The sequence below is a fragment of the Sceloporus undulatus genome, chromosome 9, assembly GCF_019175285.1.
Source record: "Sceloporus undulatus isolate JIND9_A2432 ecotype Alabama chromosome 9, SceUnd_v1.1, whole genome shotgun sequence".
NCBI lineage: Eukaryota > Metazoa > Chordata > Lepidosauria > Squamata > Phrynosomatidae > Sceloporus > Sceloporus undulatus.
This window is the reverse complement of record NC_056530.1, coordinates 4,401,033-4,417,814: the sequence shown is the minus strand read 5'-3', so window position 1 is coordinate 4,417,814 and position 16,782 is coordinate 4,401,033. Positions and strand designations below refer to the sequence as shown.

General features: G+C 44.2%; 2 protein-coding genes across 8 annotated transcripts in view; one reads left to right on the top strand and one right to left on the bottom strand.

Annotated features, from left to right (window-relative positions):
• FGR (FGR proto-oncogene, Src family tyrosine kinase) overlaps positions 1-16,782 on the top strand; it is a 665,433-nt gene that overhangs the window by 323,427 nt on the left and 325,224 nt on the right. The gene's annotated exons all lie outside the window — the stretch shown is intronic.
• The window catches only part of SESN2 (sestrin 2), a 47,316-nt gene continuing 46,001 nt past the window's right edge, over positions 15,468-16,782 (bottom strand). For all 5 annotated transcript variants that reach the window (XM_042440828.1, XM_042440831.1, XM_042440832.1 and 2 more), the window contains one exon: positions 15,468-16,225. In XM_042440828.1, coding sequence (XP_042296762.1) covers positions 16,139-16,225 — 87 coding nt within the window. In that variant the 3' untranslated portion in view covers positions 15,468-16,138. The remainder of the gene's footprint in view (positions 16,226-16,782) is intronic.

Below are 16,782 nucleotides of genomic sequence, written 5' to 3'. Positions count from 1 at the left end.
TATTTAATTACTATAATGACTTAAGCTAATGAATGAACCAGGGGTGCGGGGGGGTGAGTACTGAACCATGTGACAACCCAAGGCTGTCTGTGGCACTACTGCTCCCCAAACACCTGCCTTTTAGCCAAAACAGACCATGGGGTTTGCCTGCACTCCTTTAAAATGCTGAAGAGACAGTGAGAGTGAGGCGTGGCTCAGTTGGAGGAAAAAGGAGAGGCCTCAGCTATTTTTTTTAATTGTAAAAAGTTGCTATTGCTACTGCTATTATTCTTTTAAACATTTCTTAAAACCTTATCAAATCATCAAATTTTCGCATTCACCACATGGAACTATGTAATCAAATACATTTAGTCTGTGTGTATGATATTATAAATTAAAGGTAATTTAAATGTCACAGTGACGAGTTCTTTCATGTCACATATAGTGATATATGCCAGGAATTACGATTTACAGTGGACCCTTGGTATCTGCTGAGGTTTGGTTCCAGGACCCCACATGGATACCAAAATCTGTGGATGCTCAACTCCAATTAAATGCAGTGGTACAGTGAAATGATGTCCCTTTTAAAAAACAGGAAAATCAAGGTTTGTTCTTTGTGGAATTTATATTTTTGACAATACTTTCAACATGGATGGTTGAATCTGCGGATATGGTGGGCCAACTGTATAAATAACATTAATACAAAATCATTACTAAGGATTCTGACATTTAATGTGATATTAGTGCCTTGCTTGCAGTATCTAACTTTCTGATGGTTGATAGTCATTGAAATAATTACTTGATACTACTGCCATGCGCCAGCGATATAGGTGAGAGCTCACAGACTTTTTCTGCCACAGTTTTCAGTTCTTATCATTCTTACCAGTGTGCATTTTCTGGATTTCATCTGTTCTAAAGCATTAACGTTTTTCCATGCAGCTGAGAAAAAATAAAAGAGAGGCTATGTAAGAGCTGAGGTTTTAGGTGAAATTTCCTTTGCAAGAGATTACCTCTTCCTTAGGGATGCCATATCCCGGTGGCCCCCGGGACAAATCCGCTTTTGGGGGCCCCCTCCCGGTCCCGGTCCGGTTTGGCCCCCAGCCCCCGGTTTGGGGCCTGCACGGCGCCAACCCACCTTCCCCCACCTCCACCTCCTCCTCTGTTCCAGGCCACGCGGCAACGTGGAGGAAGCAAAGGAGGAGGCGAAGGAGGAGGCGGTGTACCTCTTGCGGGTGGCCACATGGCCTGGAACAGAGGAGGAGGTGGGTGGCGCGGCCGCGCGGGGAGGCGGGGGAGGGTGGCAGGGAGGCGAGGAGGGGGTGCGGGCACGCGCAGTTGGCACACCTCCTTCTCCTTCTCCTCTATTCTAGGCCGCGCGGCCGCGTGGAGGAGACGAAGGAGGAGACGGTGTGCCTCCTGCGTGCGCCCGCACCCCCTCCCCGCCTCCCTGCCACCCTTCCCCACGCAGCCGCACCACTCTCCTCCTCCTCCTCCTCTGTTCTAGGCCACGCAGCCGCGTGAAGGAGGCGAAAGAGGAGGCAGTGCGCCTCCTGCGCACGCCCGTGCCCCCCACCTCCACCTATTCCTCCTCCTCCTCCTCCTCTGTTCCTTCCAGGCCACCCAGCAAATGAAGGAGGGGGAGAAGGAGGAGGAGGAAAAGGAGGAGGGGGGAGGAGGAGGAGTAAGAAGAAGGAGAACGAGAAGAAGAGGAGGAGGTGGTGGTGAGTGAGTGGCCAGAGGCCTCAAGGTGGCTTTTTTTTTGGGGGGGGGGAGTCTTTTAATGCTAACAGGTCTCCCTTATTTTGACAGTGATAGTGTGATGATGATGATATGAGTCAGCTTCAGAGATATGCAGGCACTGTTTCTGAAGCCGAGAGAGTGTCACCTTCCAAAGTGCATTTTCTGTGTGTTTTTGGTTCTTTAATGGTGTAGCTGATATCAGCAAGCCTCTGAGGCACGGCCAATGTAAGTTGCTGTCATTTTTACAAACTCATGCGCAGTGGAAAAAAACCAAAGTCCTTTGACCAAGTACACACTTCTGAGAAGTACAGTTGGATCCGAGGGCAAACCCACTTCTTGTTAAACCACTTTGACATATTCAGTATGCATAGCATGTTCAGTGTGAAACCCAAAGAGTTTGGTTATCGAATAAGCCTCTGAACTATGCAAGAGGCCATGTTAAGTAAAGCCATGTTCAATGCCCAAATGCGCTGTTTGGAATGGGGGGAAGGGGGGTGGCCAGAAAGGGAAAGTACATTTCTGCCATCTGTCTAGGAATAATGCCCAAATGTCCTCCATTTTGATCATGCCTAAGAAACATGAATTTATATTAACATTTTTTTAAAACCATCAATTTTTTTCGCGTGTCCTCCATTTTTAAAAAATGTGCCCTACATGTGAATTTTTGTCCTACATTTGTCCTACATTTGTCCCAGTTTGGAGGTCCAGACTTATGGCAACCTTACTCTTCCTGCAATTGGGCCAACAAGGGAAGAAGTCAGTACAAATTATAGGCGCCCAGAAGGGGTCTTGGGCCCTAACATCTCAAGGAATGAGATTCTTCTGATTTGGAAAGTCTAGGCCTCAGCAGCTGCCCAAGGATGTCACGTGCCAAAGCCTGCTCTGAAACCGTAGAAGAGCAACAGAGCTATTAGCCATCTGAGGACTGCATAGCATGACATTTCCCAAAGAGATAGTCCTGTGGTGTGCATAAAATTGCAGCATCCAGTGGCCCATTCAAGCACCACGTATGAGGCACGTAATACCAATTTAGCTCTGTTATCTGCAACTCGCCAGCTAAGCTTTCACTCCCGGCACAGAACATTCTCTTCCTCTCACTCTTTGCTGCTCACCGCTGATAAAAGTTTGTTATCCAAACCGTGCTTACAAAATTTGTGTTGAGTAACCCTTGCAACCTAGAAAAAAGGCAGGCAAAGACACTTTGGCCACTGACCCACATAGCTGCTCCCATCATCAGCTGCTATCACCAGTCAGTGGATGCATTCCTTTTGTGGGACTATCCCAATGGTTTTAAAACTGTGGGGTGAGACTTCTGGGTGTGTGTGAAAGAGTTGGTCAAGTGGGGCATGAAACTTGGTGGCCTTGATCCTTCATTTCCCAATTTTTTTCTCCTAGAAGAGAAAAGATGCTTGGAGCCTCTTCCTGAGGGAAGAGGAGAAGAGCTCGGTTCATAGAATCATCGAGTTGGAAGAGACCCCAAGGGCCATCCAGTCCAACCCCATTCTGCCATGCAGGAACTCTCACTCAAAGCATACCCGACAGATGGCCATCCAGCCTCTGTTTAAAGACCTCCAAGGAAGGAGACTCCACCACACTCCGAGGGAGTTTGTTCCACTGTTGAACAGCCCTTACTGTCAGGAAGTTCCTCCTAATGTTGAGGTGGAATCTCTTTTCTTCTTTTTTTTTAAATGTTTTAAAATTTTTATTTCTTTTTTTTTTACTTATATTACATCGGCATCACTATTAAACAGAATTTACATGCTTTACAAATTCAAAAAAGTTACATTAAATCAAAAAAACAAATTCAAAAAAGAAATGAAAGAGAAAAAAAAGTATTACACCCCCCCCCAAATTTTTCCATAAATCTATAAGATCAGTTCCATTTCTGTTTCCTTTGTCTCTTTTTGTTTCGCTTTTATAGCAGAAAATCATGTTTGATATCAAATGTCTTTCCCCAAAATTGAGTTACCGGGAGCCATTCTTCATTTAAGTCCATTTCAGATTTGTTATTTAATATTTTTGTGAGTCTATCCATCTCTTTTAGCTCATGTACTTTTATCATCCAATCTTCTATTAACCTTCTTGCTTATAACATCAGATGAACCTGAGAGCCAGTAAGGTATTGTGGACTAGATTTGGGAGACCTGGGTTCATAGAATCATAGAGTTGGAAGAGACAGCAAGGGTCATCCAGTCCAACCCCCTGCCATGCAGGAAATCCAGATCAAAGCATACCCGACAGATGGCCATCCAGCCTCTGTTAAAGACCTCTAAGGAAGGAGACTCCACTACACTCCGAGGGAGTTTGTTCCACTGTCGAACAGCCCTTACTGTTAGGAAGTTCCTCCTAATGTTGAGGTGGAATCTCTTTCCCTGGAGCTTGCATCCATTGTTCCGGGTCCTGTTCTGTGGAGCAGCAGAAAACAAGCTTATTCCCTCCTTAATATGACATCCCTTCAAATATTTAAATAGGGCTATCTTATCACCTCTTAACCTTCTCTTCTCCAGGCTAAACACCCCCAGCTCCCTAAGTCGTTCCTCATAGTACATGGTTTCCAGACCCTTCACCATTTTGGTCGCCCTCCTTTGAACACTCTCCAGTTTCTCAATGTTCTTTTTGAATTGTTGTGCCCAGAACTGGACACAATATTCCAGGTGGGGCCTGACCAAAGCAGAATACAGTGGCACTATTACTTCCCTTGATCTAGACACTATACATCTGCCGGCCTGAGAGGAAGGAGACTCCGCCCTCCATAACTGCCATTGCCGGCCTGAGAGGGCATTCACCAGGCAGGTCCAGCTCCATCAGGACTAGCCTGGAAGAAGGAAGAGCCCTCCCTTTAATCCATCTTCCTTGGTCCAGGCCTCAGAGGGAGAGAAGAACTACTGGACCTCATCCCCTCCCCCCCCTCACCATTCCCTTCTCCTTTTATGTTGTGTCTTTTAGATTGTAAGCCTGAGGGCAGGGAACTGTCTGATTAAAAACAATAATTGTAAGCCGTCCTGAGAGCCATTAGGGCTGAAGGGTGGGATATAAATGCCTAAATAAATAAATAAATAAATACTTCTATTGATGCATCCTAAAATTGCAGTGGCCTTGTTAGCTGCCGCATCACACTGTTGACTCATGTTCAACTTATGGTCTACTTGGACTATTGAATTGTGAGAATGAAAATATGCACACTAAACAAACACATTTCACATTATTTTTATACTATGTGGGGGGGGGGGGGAGGTCATCCGCATGTAGATGTAAAGCTTAAGATGTTTGAGAACCACTGGTCTATCCTGCTCAATAGAAAGGAAAGCCAAAAGAAACTGTACATTTTAAAGGTCATCTTTTGTGTGGCATTTGGAGAAATCTCAGCTAGTTTTGTAGTACTACTGCCACCATCAATGTATGAAGATTTTTTTTTTTCATAAGAGATGGTCATTACTCAGTTGCACAATAAATATTTGAGAATTTAGGATTAGCCCTCAGTTACGATACGTGACCAAAAGGTGTAAGTACAGTGAGAATCAGGCATACCCATTGTGATATCGCTAGCCATAGTTTGTAACCTTCACCATAGTTTGAGCTTCCAGACATATTACAAATTAGAAACGGGGGAACTACAACACTCCTCATCCTGGTCATTGGTCAACACAGTAGGGGCTAATAGGAATTGGAGTACAACTTCTGGAGGGCAGTGAGTTTCCCATCCCTACCATAGGCACACTATGGTTGAGAGATGCTTTAGTTTTTCCATTTACTCAGCACTTACTCCCATCTCTATGTTGCAGCCACTTCTTGAATCAAAGAAGGGGTCCAAATGATGACTACTACTTTGTGACTTTAGATGTCAAACAGAAAACCAACATTAGTTAAGATGGCAGTTTGAAAATCAGTTTTAAACTAAAGAGTTACATCCTTGGTTTGGCAGCTCATTGCAAACTATGGTTTGTAAGCTGGTATGGATTGAGCTGTAATGTCAGACAATTGTATTGGGAGTCACTAGCATATTCCTTGCATTGCAGGATAAACATATCAGTTAAATGAGATGGTAACCTAAAGCACATAATAAACTGATAGTGGGAATCATAGCCCTCCAGAAGTTGTTGAACTGGAAATTCCTAGCATTCCTAACTATGGCCTATGACAGTTAGGACTACAGTCCCAACATCTTGAGAGCAGCACAAATCCCAATTTTGTCATGTTTGAACTAATATCCACAATGGCATTATATGGTATATGAAAGCAACAGATGACTTAACATGCAATATCCAAATTTAGTTTTCACAATGGAACTTGGGGCAGCTTCCAAAGTTATTTTCTCTCCCCAAACCTCCATCCATATTTCCCAACAAACGTGCCATAAATTAGGCAGTAAATGGCTTCAGAGTCTTGTCTTTGTAAAGCAACAACTGTCAGACATGAAGAAAACATAGTAATTGGCCTCCTATTCAATAATGGTCTATGGTGACTCTCAAGATTCCAGCCAGTCCAATCCTTCACATTGGTAATTGAACTGGATGGTGAAGAACAAAATAAACCTTAATCTTGATGAAGTACAAGATATTCCTGGTCAACTGAAAGGCAGATTTTGGATCAAAGATTCTGTTTGCTATAGGGAGTTAAAAGTTGCAACTCAGTTAGAAGATCCAGGGTTGCAGTTGCATCCTATTATGACTCCTGTAATGTACAGTACTTTGAAAACGTTAGCACCGGATGCTATAGCCAAACTGCTGACCAGCAGTTTACAAGCATTTTACTCTCTGGTAGCAGGATCCTTGGTCCTTTTTGGGTCCATACTTGCCTATCCAGGTTTAAAATCTGCCAAGCTATTTTCTCAAACTCCCTGTGAAGGACCCAGGCTAACACTTTCTTTGTTATCCTTCCACCAATAGGCAATATTTTAAATTTAAACCTTAAATTTACTTTTTAAAAAATCTGGTTGAGTGATGTTATTTCCTTTTATAGGTATTTGTAACCTGTTCTTATGTTTGAACAGTATTTCTTTTTGCTTCAATTTTACTACTGCTAGGCACCTTGGGTTTGGTAGAAAAGGCAAGACAAAAATGCCCTTTTTTGTCCTGAAAACGTTTCTTCTGAAACTTTTTGTTGCATGCAGCCAGCTATAGCACATGAACTTTCATGTAACATTTAAGAGCTGAGCAGTTGAGGCCTTCCAGATGCTGTGGTCATCCAGACTGTAATTCCCAAGTCATATCCGCCACAACCAAGTATGGGAGTCATGCAGTCAACATCTGAAAACCACAGTGGTCCATACCTTGGATTTTCTGAAACAAGTTAACACAGCTGGAAGTTCTTATCTGTTTGTTACATTGAGCTACATATATAGTATACCTATAATGCACATCTCATCCCATCCCAACCCATCCAGTAGTTACAATAAAGATGAATACGCTACAGCTGAAGTCCAAAATCTCTTAAAGGGCAGTTTGGGGACCACTGCTATACAGTTTCTTGCCCTACTTTCAATTTTCACAGTACAAAGTAGGGATCTGTATTGGCAGAGGTGGCACAATGTGTAAATTTGGTCAAGAAAAAAGCTCAGTGGTAACTAAGGAACATAGCTATGCAGCTGTGTTCTCAGGCATTTCCACTGCGAATCCATACTAAATCCATACTAAATACTGTAGTAAATAATAAAGACCTGCTTTATGTCAGAATCCACCTTTGGTCAGTCATTCAGGGTGTATTCTGCCATGAGGTTTGTAGAGATAGATGATTAGATAGATAGATAGATAGATAGATAGATAGATAGATAGATAGGGAGATAGATAGATAGATAGATAGGGAGATAGATAGATATACTGCAGAGTGGGGGTCAGGGAATAGGTTCTCACCCATAAATAGGGAAGATATAGATACACATATTAAGCCCATACAGACAGAACAAAATAAAGCTGCTTCAGATCACTTTGGAGGCATGCTGTTTAAATGATGCACGTGTCCGAAGAGGCCAGAAGCCATGCCAAAGCCACGTTCCAGTCCTAAGGACTGAAGTGCAGCTCTGGAGCAGCTTCTGGCCTCTTAAGATGCTTGTGTCATTTAAACAGCATACAGTACCTCCAAAGTGACCTGAAGCAGCTTTATTTTGGCCTGTCTGTATGGGCCCATAGAGAGAGGTAGAGATATAGATAGACAGTCACTTTGAGAATAGGGGGGCTGCCACCATGAGGAATGGGCCGGATGGTCACGTATTGCATGGCAGTTAGGCAGTTTTATGAGGGGTTGTTGGTAACCTGATACCAAAGGTGCATATAGTCTTAGATCTCTACTTGGTAGAGGAACTAGGAACCAAATGGTCCAAAAAACCCCTTCTTTCTCCCCTTCAGAACAAAGGGAGAAATTCTACACCAAAGGCTAAACCGAAGGGACCCAACTCAAAGGGAGGGGTATAGGGAATTCTAAGGTTCTGTCTCTATTTGGAGTTCTTCAGATTCAACAAAGATGTGGCCAGGAATACTTCCACTTAGTTAGTCCTTACAATAAACTTTCTGATCTACCTGAAGTTTGTTGTGGATTTTTTGTTAGAGTAATCCCAAGTCTCACACTTTACAGGCTGTTGTAGTTATTACCAAGAAACTGACAGCGTCACATAAGACAAGGTTCTGTTGCAGGCTTCCACAAACTCCTGGACAGAAGTGAGAAAGAAACGTCTATTATTCCAAACCAGAATGGCAAACTCAATGAACTCCAATCTCCTCCTTTTGAGAAATACTCAAAATCTAGCTTTCATAGAATCATAGAATCGTAGAGTTGGAAGAGACCACAAGGGCCATCCAGTCCAACCCCATTCTGCCATGCAGGAAATCCCAATCAAAGCATACCTGACAGATGGCCATCCAGCCTCTGCTTAAAGACCTCCAAAGAAGGAGACTCCACTACACTCCGAGGGAGTTTGTTCCACTGTCAGGAAGTTCCTCCTAATGTTGAGGTGGAGTCTTTTTCCTGCAGTTTGCATCCATTGTTCTGTGTCCTGTTTTCTGGAGCAGCAAAAATCAAGCTTGCTCCCTCCTCAATATGACACCCCTTCAAACATTTAAACCGGGCTATCATATGACCTCTTAACCTTCTCTTCTCCAGGCTAAACATCCCCAGATCCCTAAGTCATTCCTCACAGGACATGGTTTCCAGACCCTTCACAATTTTGGTCGTCCTCCTTTGAAAACGCTCCAGTTTCTCAATGTCCTTTTTGAATTGTGGTGCCCAGAACTGGACACAGTATTTAACAGATTAACAAGATATTTCTGTACTATTTCTTTACTTATTCTGTGCTGAAATTCCCCTATTCTGTCCTCTGCTCCATTATCCTCAGGTTGAGCACCCTTTGCCTTTTCTGAGAAGACTGAGGTAAAGAAGGTGTTGAGTGATTCACCTTTTCTCTGTCTTCTGTTTGCATTTTGCCATCTTCTCCACGCAGTGGCCCTACTGTTTCCTTCTTTTTCCTTTTGCTGCGGACATATCCAAAAAAGCCCTTTTTATTGTTCTTAACCTCTCTAGCAAGCCTGAGTTCATTCTGCACTTTAGCTTTTCTGTCTTTACCCTTGCTATTTGTCTGAATTACTTTTTTGTTATTTCCCCCTTTTTCCATTTCTTATACATGTTCCGTTTCAAACTCAGCTCAGTTGAAAGTTCTTTAGTCATCCATCCTGGTTTCTTGAGACACCTCCCATTTTTCCTTCTCACTGGAACTGTTTGAAATTATGCCTTCAGTATCTCCCTTTTGAGAAACTCCCATCCACCCTAAACTCCCTTCTCTTTTAGTATTTCTGACCACGGGATCACCCTCAATACTTCTCTAAGGTGGGTTACAGATTGCCCGTTTGGGGCGGCCTGCACCTGCCCCTTTCCCCAATGTATTGGGGCCTCAGCTGCCAGACTGGCAGCCTCCGAGGCCCCGATCCACCGCTTTGCAGGCCACAGGGAAGCGGCAAAAGGCCACTTCCCCGCGGCCTGGAAAGGGGTGTCCTTGGGGCTTCAAGCCCCAAAGACACCCGGTGATGGCAGGGAGGAGGAGAAAGGGGCCGCTTGGCCCCTTTCTCCTCTGCGTCGCTGGCTGCACCCAGTGACGCAAACCCCAGAAGGAGCTCCGTTTCGGAGCTCCTTCTTACGCCGCGGAAAGGGCGCTCTAGGCGCCCTTGCATGGCGCAAAGATATCACATCCGCGCTGCCTCGTTTGGAGGTGGCGCGGTCGTGACGTCGTAATGGCAGTGGCCGTGTGGAACCAAAAGGGGCAAATTACCTCGATTCATTTAGACCCTGTTTTCGTTCCCATTTATTTTAAATCGCTTTATTTTAAAGCGGATTAACTTGCTCCCCGTTCCCATTTGTGTCCACAAGCTGTCAATCAAGTGCCTAGGCTTCAGACGTCACAAGTCTTCGTTTTTTGGGGGGGGGCAGCCAATGAAAATCGGCTGCATCCAAGGCTCTTCTGTTGTGTCTCCCCAGACTAGGAGGAGGCTTGGTAAATCGGATCAAGGAGGAGAAGGCAGCGGGCTTCATTACTGAGGAGAGAATCTTTGGGGAAGAGAGAAGATAAGGCTCGATCCCCCCCTCAGATCCCTGGGCATCCAGGCTCTCCATTCCCCAAAATCGCTTTGCCTCCCCCATTGCTCCCTGGGCTGTCTGTGGGGCGATCAATCAGGCATGTACTGCAAAGCCCATCTGCTGCTCAGGCAGAGGTGAAAAAAGAAAAAAAATAGTTTAAAATGGTGTTCAATGTCTCTCCTCACACATCGGTCTATGAATGAGGAGCAGAGGGGAGGTTGCAATCCACTGGGGTAAAGGCTATGCGAATGGAAGAAAATGGCGCCGGCGATGCAGAAAGAGAACAAAGAGGGTGACACCCCCAGGCCAGCCCCTTGAGCGCTGCTCCTCCAAACTCCAGGTTCCCGAATCAGACACCCTTGTCGTTCCCATTCGGATACAGCGAATTGTACCCCGCTTTCAAAAATAACCCGCATTATAAACTGCTATTATTTTAAACCTAATTATAGCCTGATAATCCGGTTTAAACATTTTAATTCGATTCTGATTCGAAACGCGGTGGAAACGAATGAGGGGTAAGGGAGATTTAATTCGGGCTTCTGTGGGAACGATGCACCCTAAATTCGGATCATGACCCGCTTTATAGGTAAGTGGAAACGACCCCCAAGTCATCCTTGTTGGTTAGGATCAGATCTAAAATAGCTGACGCCCTTGTTGCCTCTTCCACATTTGGACAATGAAACTGTCTTCGAGGCAAGTGAGGAATTTGCTAGACCTTGAGGGTTTGGCTGAGTTTGACTTCCAGCAAATATCAGGATATTTGAAGTCACCCATCACTACTACATCTCTCCTTTCTGAGTGTGTAGTCATCTGTTCTAGAAAGGCATCATCCAGCTCCTCCATCTGACTGGGGGGTCTGTAGTAGACTACCACAATAACATCCCTGTTGTTTCCCTCCCCTTTAAATTTTATCCAGATGCTCTGCACCTGGCTTCCAGTATTGATGTCCTGGATCTCTTCACTGGTGTAAATGTCCCTGACATATAGTGCTATTCCTCCTCCTTTCCTGTTTAGCCTGTTTCTCTTAAAAAGGTTATACCCCTCTATTTCTACATTCCACTTATGAGACTCATCTCACCAGGTTTCAGTGATGCCTATTATATCATATTTGCTTTGTTGTACTAGGAGTCCGAGTTCGTCTTGCTTGTTTTCCATGCTCTGTGCATTAGTGTAGAGACATCGCAGACCATGGGTCCTTTTTACTTGCTGCCTGTGCAAGTTTTTTTTGCCTCCCACTGTTGGGTCCTAGCGCTTTTTGTCTTGTTTCCTCTGTGTCAGTTTGACTATTTTCTCCAGCCCTTTTGCCTCCCTCCCCCATGAAACTCAGTTTAAAGCCCTCCTGATCAAATTCTTTAGACTGTTGGCAAAAACATTTCTTCCAACTGGTGTGAGATACAACCCATCCGTTGCAAGAAGTCCCTCCTCATGGAACCACAGCCCATGATAGAAGAATTCAAATTGTTCTCGGTGGCACCATCTGTGGAGCCAGTTGTTCACATCCACTGTTTTCCTCTCCCTTCCTGGACCATGCCCTTCGACTGGCAGAAGACGAGATAACAACTTGGGTATCCATTTCTTTCAGCTTCCTACCAAGAGCCTTGTAAAATCCCTTCTGATGTTCTGAAGGCTGTGTCTTGCAGTATCATTGGTTCCCACATGGACCAAAAGGAAGGGGTATGACCAGTCTTGTCAGCCTCTTGCCCCGGGGAGAGGGCATCTTGTTGAGACACCTCTAGAGACATCTTGTCAGGCCTACAAATCACTACAAATCACTGCTTCTGTACCCCTCAGCAAGGAGTCCCCCACTACGACCACACGCCTTCTCCGAGGCTTAGCAGCGACTGTTCCCTCTGGTAGAACTCTCAGGCTCCCCTTCTTTTTTTCTTCTTTTTAAGCTGACACAGCCCCGAATGAAAACAAAAAGGCAACTTTATTTAAAAAAACAAAAAAACAACCAAACAGGAACTGGTATAGAAAAGTCATAACATTGGTACAATCAAGAGTAAATATACAGTTTTTAAAAAAAACAAACACATATGGTAATGTATATGGAGCTATGGAGACTACAGTCAGGCTTGCAGGGGTTGCCTGGTTTATCATTTGACACTGGGGAGAAGAGGGGAACAGGTTGTGGAAAAGAAAGGCTACTGATGGCAGAGATCTCAGAAGGGTCATTTCACCAAGACTGGAACAGTGTCAAATGTAATGGCATAACCAGGTTAATGCTATAGACATCTATTCTCCATGCCCATCCACCATTCACTGTCTGCCACATAGCATTTATACTATGCCAGGCCATTTGAAGGTCAGAACAAAAATGTGAGCAAAGTATCACAGAAAAAAAAAGACTATTTAGAAATGGACATGTGATAAACATGTCATTTGGTTACGCTCCTGCATTATTTAACGAGGACAGTATATTTCAGCTTGCAAAGCCAAACTGGGGAGGAAAGAAAGGATATTTTTTAAAACAGCTTGCAGAAAGAGTTGAGGCCAGCTCAGCTCAGTCTAATGAGACAAGCTAGCTTTTGAACTGCGCAGTACGTTTGCTATCTGCATGTGCAAAACAGCAGAGCTTTGAAGAGTTACCTTTTCGACAAACAGTTTCAAAAAATCCATGCATGCTGCAGATTCTGTGACTCGTAGTGCCAAAGGTAACTTTTCTAAAGCTTGGAATCTGCAGAGAAGGTAAGCAGTGTTACAGAATGAGTACAGAAATTAACTTTACAGGCCTCATGTGTTTGTCTTTAAGCAGGGTAACCCAAGAAAGCAAACATAAATTCCACCGTGTGTGTCTGTGTTTTATGCATGTGTCTGTGGCAAGTAAGAAATTTTAGAGAGACAAAAAGAAACTTCCTTTGTAGTTTCTCAAGACAATTACAGAGTGAAGTAAATTGCAGGGGTCTTAGTTTCCAAGGAAATAAAAATCCAAACAAACATGAAAATAATTAAAAGCTCTATACCCAGCTGGGATTCCTGCAACTGAAACCAAAGTTCTACACTTCATCTCGGCCTCAGAGGGAGCCATCAGGCAGACCCAGCAACATTGGGGACTGCCTGAGAGCTGGTGGAGGACTACTTCTGCTGCTGCCCCCCCCCCCATGTCACCTGGGAAGAAGCTCCCCAGAACTGCGGAGGACTGTCTTGCCGCTGTGGTGGCTTTTTACCAGGGGGGAGGGGTCAGTGAGAGAGGGATGTTTTTATGTATTCTTAATTGTTTTATTGATATTTGCTGTGAACCGCCCTGATCTATGGAAGGGCGGTATAAAAATAATAAATTTATTTATTTATTATTTTATTACACTACCTTTCTTCTGCCATTTGGTACAGACTAGTTGATGAAAGCCTGAAATGACAACCAGTTAATGAATCCCAAGAGAAAGGTGATGGACTCTCCTTCCTTGAAGATTTTTAAATGGAGGTTGGATGGCCATCTTTTAGGAGTGTTTTAGTTGTACAGTATATTTTTGTATAGCTTGGGGTTGGACGTCTGTAGCGCCTTCCAGCGTTATGGTTCTAAGCACTGTTTCTCTGGTTTACAAGGCCTGCAAAACACTGCTTTAGCTTCTGTGGGTACAACTGACCTGAGGTGCTGTCAAAGAGAACTTCCGGAGCACTGTTACAGTGTGGTACCACGGCCAGTTTGAGAGGTATTCAAACCATCTCTAACCTGATCAGATCCCATACGAAGCCATCTCTAACCATCTCTGACCTGACCAGACCCCATACGAAGGAAAGGCCAAAGGGGACAGTGCTAGCTTTCAGTCAGTAACACACACACACACACACACACACACACACACACACACACACAGAGTTCAACCTCAACAAACATCTGTTTATGCCTGCAATGGTTAAATTTAGCCCTTGTAATCTGAGTTGGTTGCTTCACAAAGGGAGGGGAGAAGGACAGCTTGCTTGTTTTTCTCTAGAACTGTAAGAATGAGATTTCTGTTCTTAAGACACTCTTGAAAAAGGGGAGCCAAGACAAACAGAGGGCACAAAACAAAAAAAATACAGACATACTCCAAGAATTTAGGATTAACTGTCACACATGAACAATCCAAGGGGTAAAAAATGTGAGATTTCTGGACATGAAAGGAGCAATTAACACAATCTATCACTGATGTACCTTACCTTGGGGCAGGGCTGGGCAGTATGTTTCTCTCCAGATGTTGTAACACTCTTATTCGAATCAACCCCAGATAACTAGGCAATGGTCAGGGACGATGCCATGTTGAAGTCTATCACCACCTGGAGAACAACAGAATGCCCCCACTGCCACCTTAGGAAGGTAACATTTTGAAATGATGGACACAGTTTTTTCATCAAGAGGAACAAAAGTATCTGGATAGGTTTTAGAAACCACCTCTTAAGTTTTCTTCACAGTTTAGTAATCTACTCTCTTCTTATCTAGATACCAGAACTCCCAAGTGAAACCAATTATGGCCGATAAAGCTGTGGACATACAGGAACATTGCCCATGCACACATAACCCCACCAAGACAGAATAATACTGGGATCGCACCCATTTCTTTCAACATGAAGAAACTCACTTTACTTCAAGGGTCTATGTGGTTACTGGGGCTTGGCACATTTTCCCAAAATGAATAGGAGGGATAGTTTAACACCCCCTTCCCTGTCTGTGTTTTTACAAATGGGACACACTTCCATTTTGGATAAAAATCAGATACCTGTGTACTTCACGCTTTAGGTCAGAAACTGGTAGATTTCCTATAGTAAAATCACCATCACCATCATGTCAGGAAAATCTTTTCATACAGTCCTCTATTCTACCAGTGAGGAGTGTATTGCCCTACAGACGTGGCCAGACCACAACTCCAATGATCCTTCACACTTAACTGTGGGGGCTAAGGCAGCTGGAAGTTGCAGTCCACAACACGCTGGCTGTATGTTCCCTAACCCCACTCTTTTCTTGGCTCAGTATTTTTTCCCCTCAGTGGTTAAGAGATGTGCCTGTCTTCCTGTGAAATAAGGTAAGTTGGAGTGCAATTTTCAAGTGAGGTTTGAAACTAAGAAATGAACAATGTAGTGTGATTGCCAACTATAGTAGCATACAGCTTAGTTTAGATTCACAGAAGCTCCCCATATAGATTCATATAAACCCACCTAATTAGCTTCTCAAGTCTTTAGACAGTAGCTTTCTAAGAACAGAGACATGAAGAATCTGCTTGAACATTCAGAGTCATACATTCAGAGCCCCACAGTCAGTAGGAACCCCAAAGGAAAAAAAAAAAGGCAAAAGAAAATACAACAGTGTCGTGTCACAGCAGAGAGATCCCTTTGGTTGACTGTCTTTGTTTCAGCTGGCTGAGCAGCACCTTTTGTCAGAAAGGACACAACCATGAGATCCAACATTCATTGCACTAATCAACATTCATTGGCCATAGCGAAATGACTCTGAGGCTATATGCTTGGGCATACGCCAGGCCAACAAAGGTACACCAGTTCTTCGGAAGTCTTCAAGTTACCAGATTAAGTCCTTGAAACCATTTGCTTACTGGTTGCAGAACCTAAACAACCAAAGAGCAAGCACCCAATAACTCCAGAGTCTCAGTGGAAGAGGCTAGTCTTGGGCAAAATCAGCATTCAACACATGTGGCTAAACAGTTTGGTATCCCTTTCCTCACAACTGACCCACAACAATCTTCCTCTTGGCAGGAGGTGATCAACTCCCCTTCAAAACACATAACATGACTCTCCAAAAAGCCACAGGCAAGGATGAGGCAACAAAAAGTATTCCCACCCCCATTCAGCATTCCAGAAAGAAGTCTTTTGAGAGAAAGATCTCCTGTGCATCAGGCTAGTCTCCCCAGAAAGGATAAAGGGGAGCACCATCCAGTCAGGTCATGTAGCGGGTGATGGCACGTAGTGCATAGAGCAGGGCAGCTTGCATGCGAGCCTCCAGCAGGAGCAGATTGATGTGCACCTGAAAGATAAGAAGGGATTGGTTAAAATGGAAAGAAAGCATAGAGAGTGAATAAAAGAATGGGAAAAGGATGGAAGGAGCTCACAACAGGACCCTAATAGATACCCATTCAACTTCCCCTTCTTTGATTCTCTGTCTAGTGACTGGTACGCCAATCAGCTCAAAGTGCCATGTGATGCTATATTAATTTCCTGTCATGCCCCTGTTACGGTATTTTCTGGAGTGGTGTGAAATTTAAACAGCATCTCCCCCCCCCCCCCCAGAGCCAGTATGGCAAAGTGGTTTGAGCGTTGGACTACAACTCTGAAGACCAGGTTTTGATTCCCAGTTTGGCCCTGAAACCCATTGGGTGACCCTGGGCAAATCACATGCTCTCAGCCTCAGGGTAAGGCAATGAAAAACTTCCTTTGAACAATTATTGCCAGGAAAACTCCATGATACATTCACCTTAGGGTCAATTCAGAAATGACTTGAAGGCACACAACACATGCATACTTATACACACACACCCAGCAGTGGAACTTTTGCTCAGAGTCTAGCACTAGCTGATTTCTGTC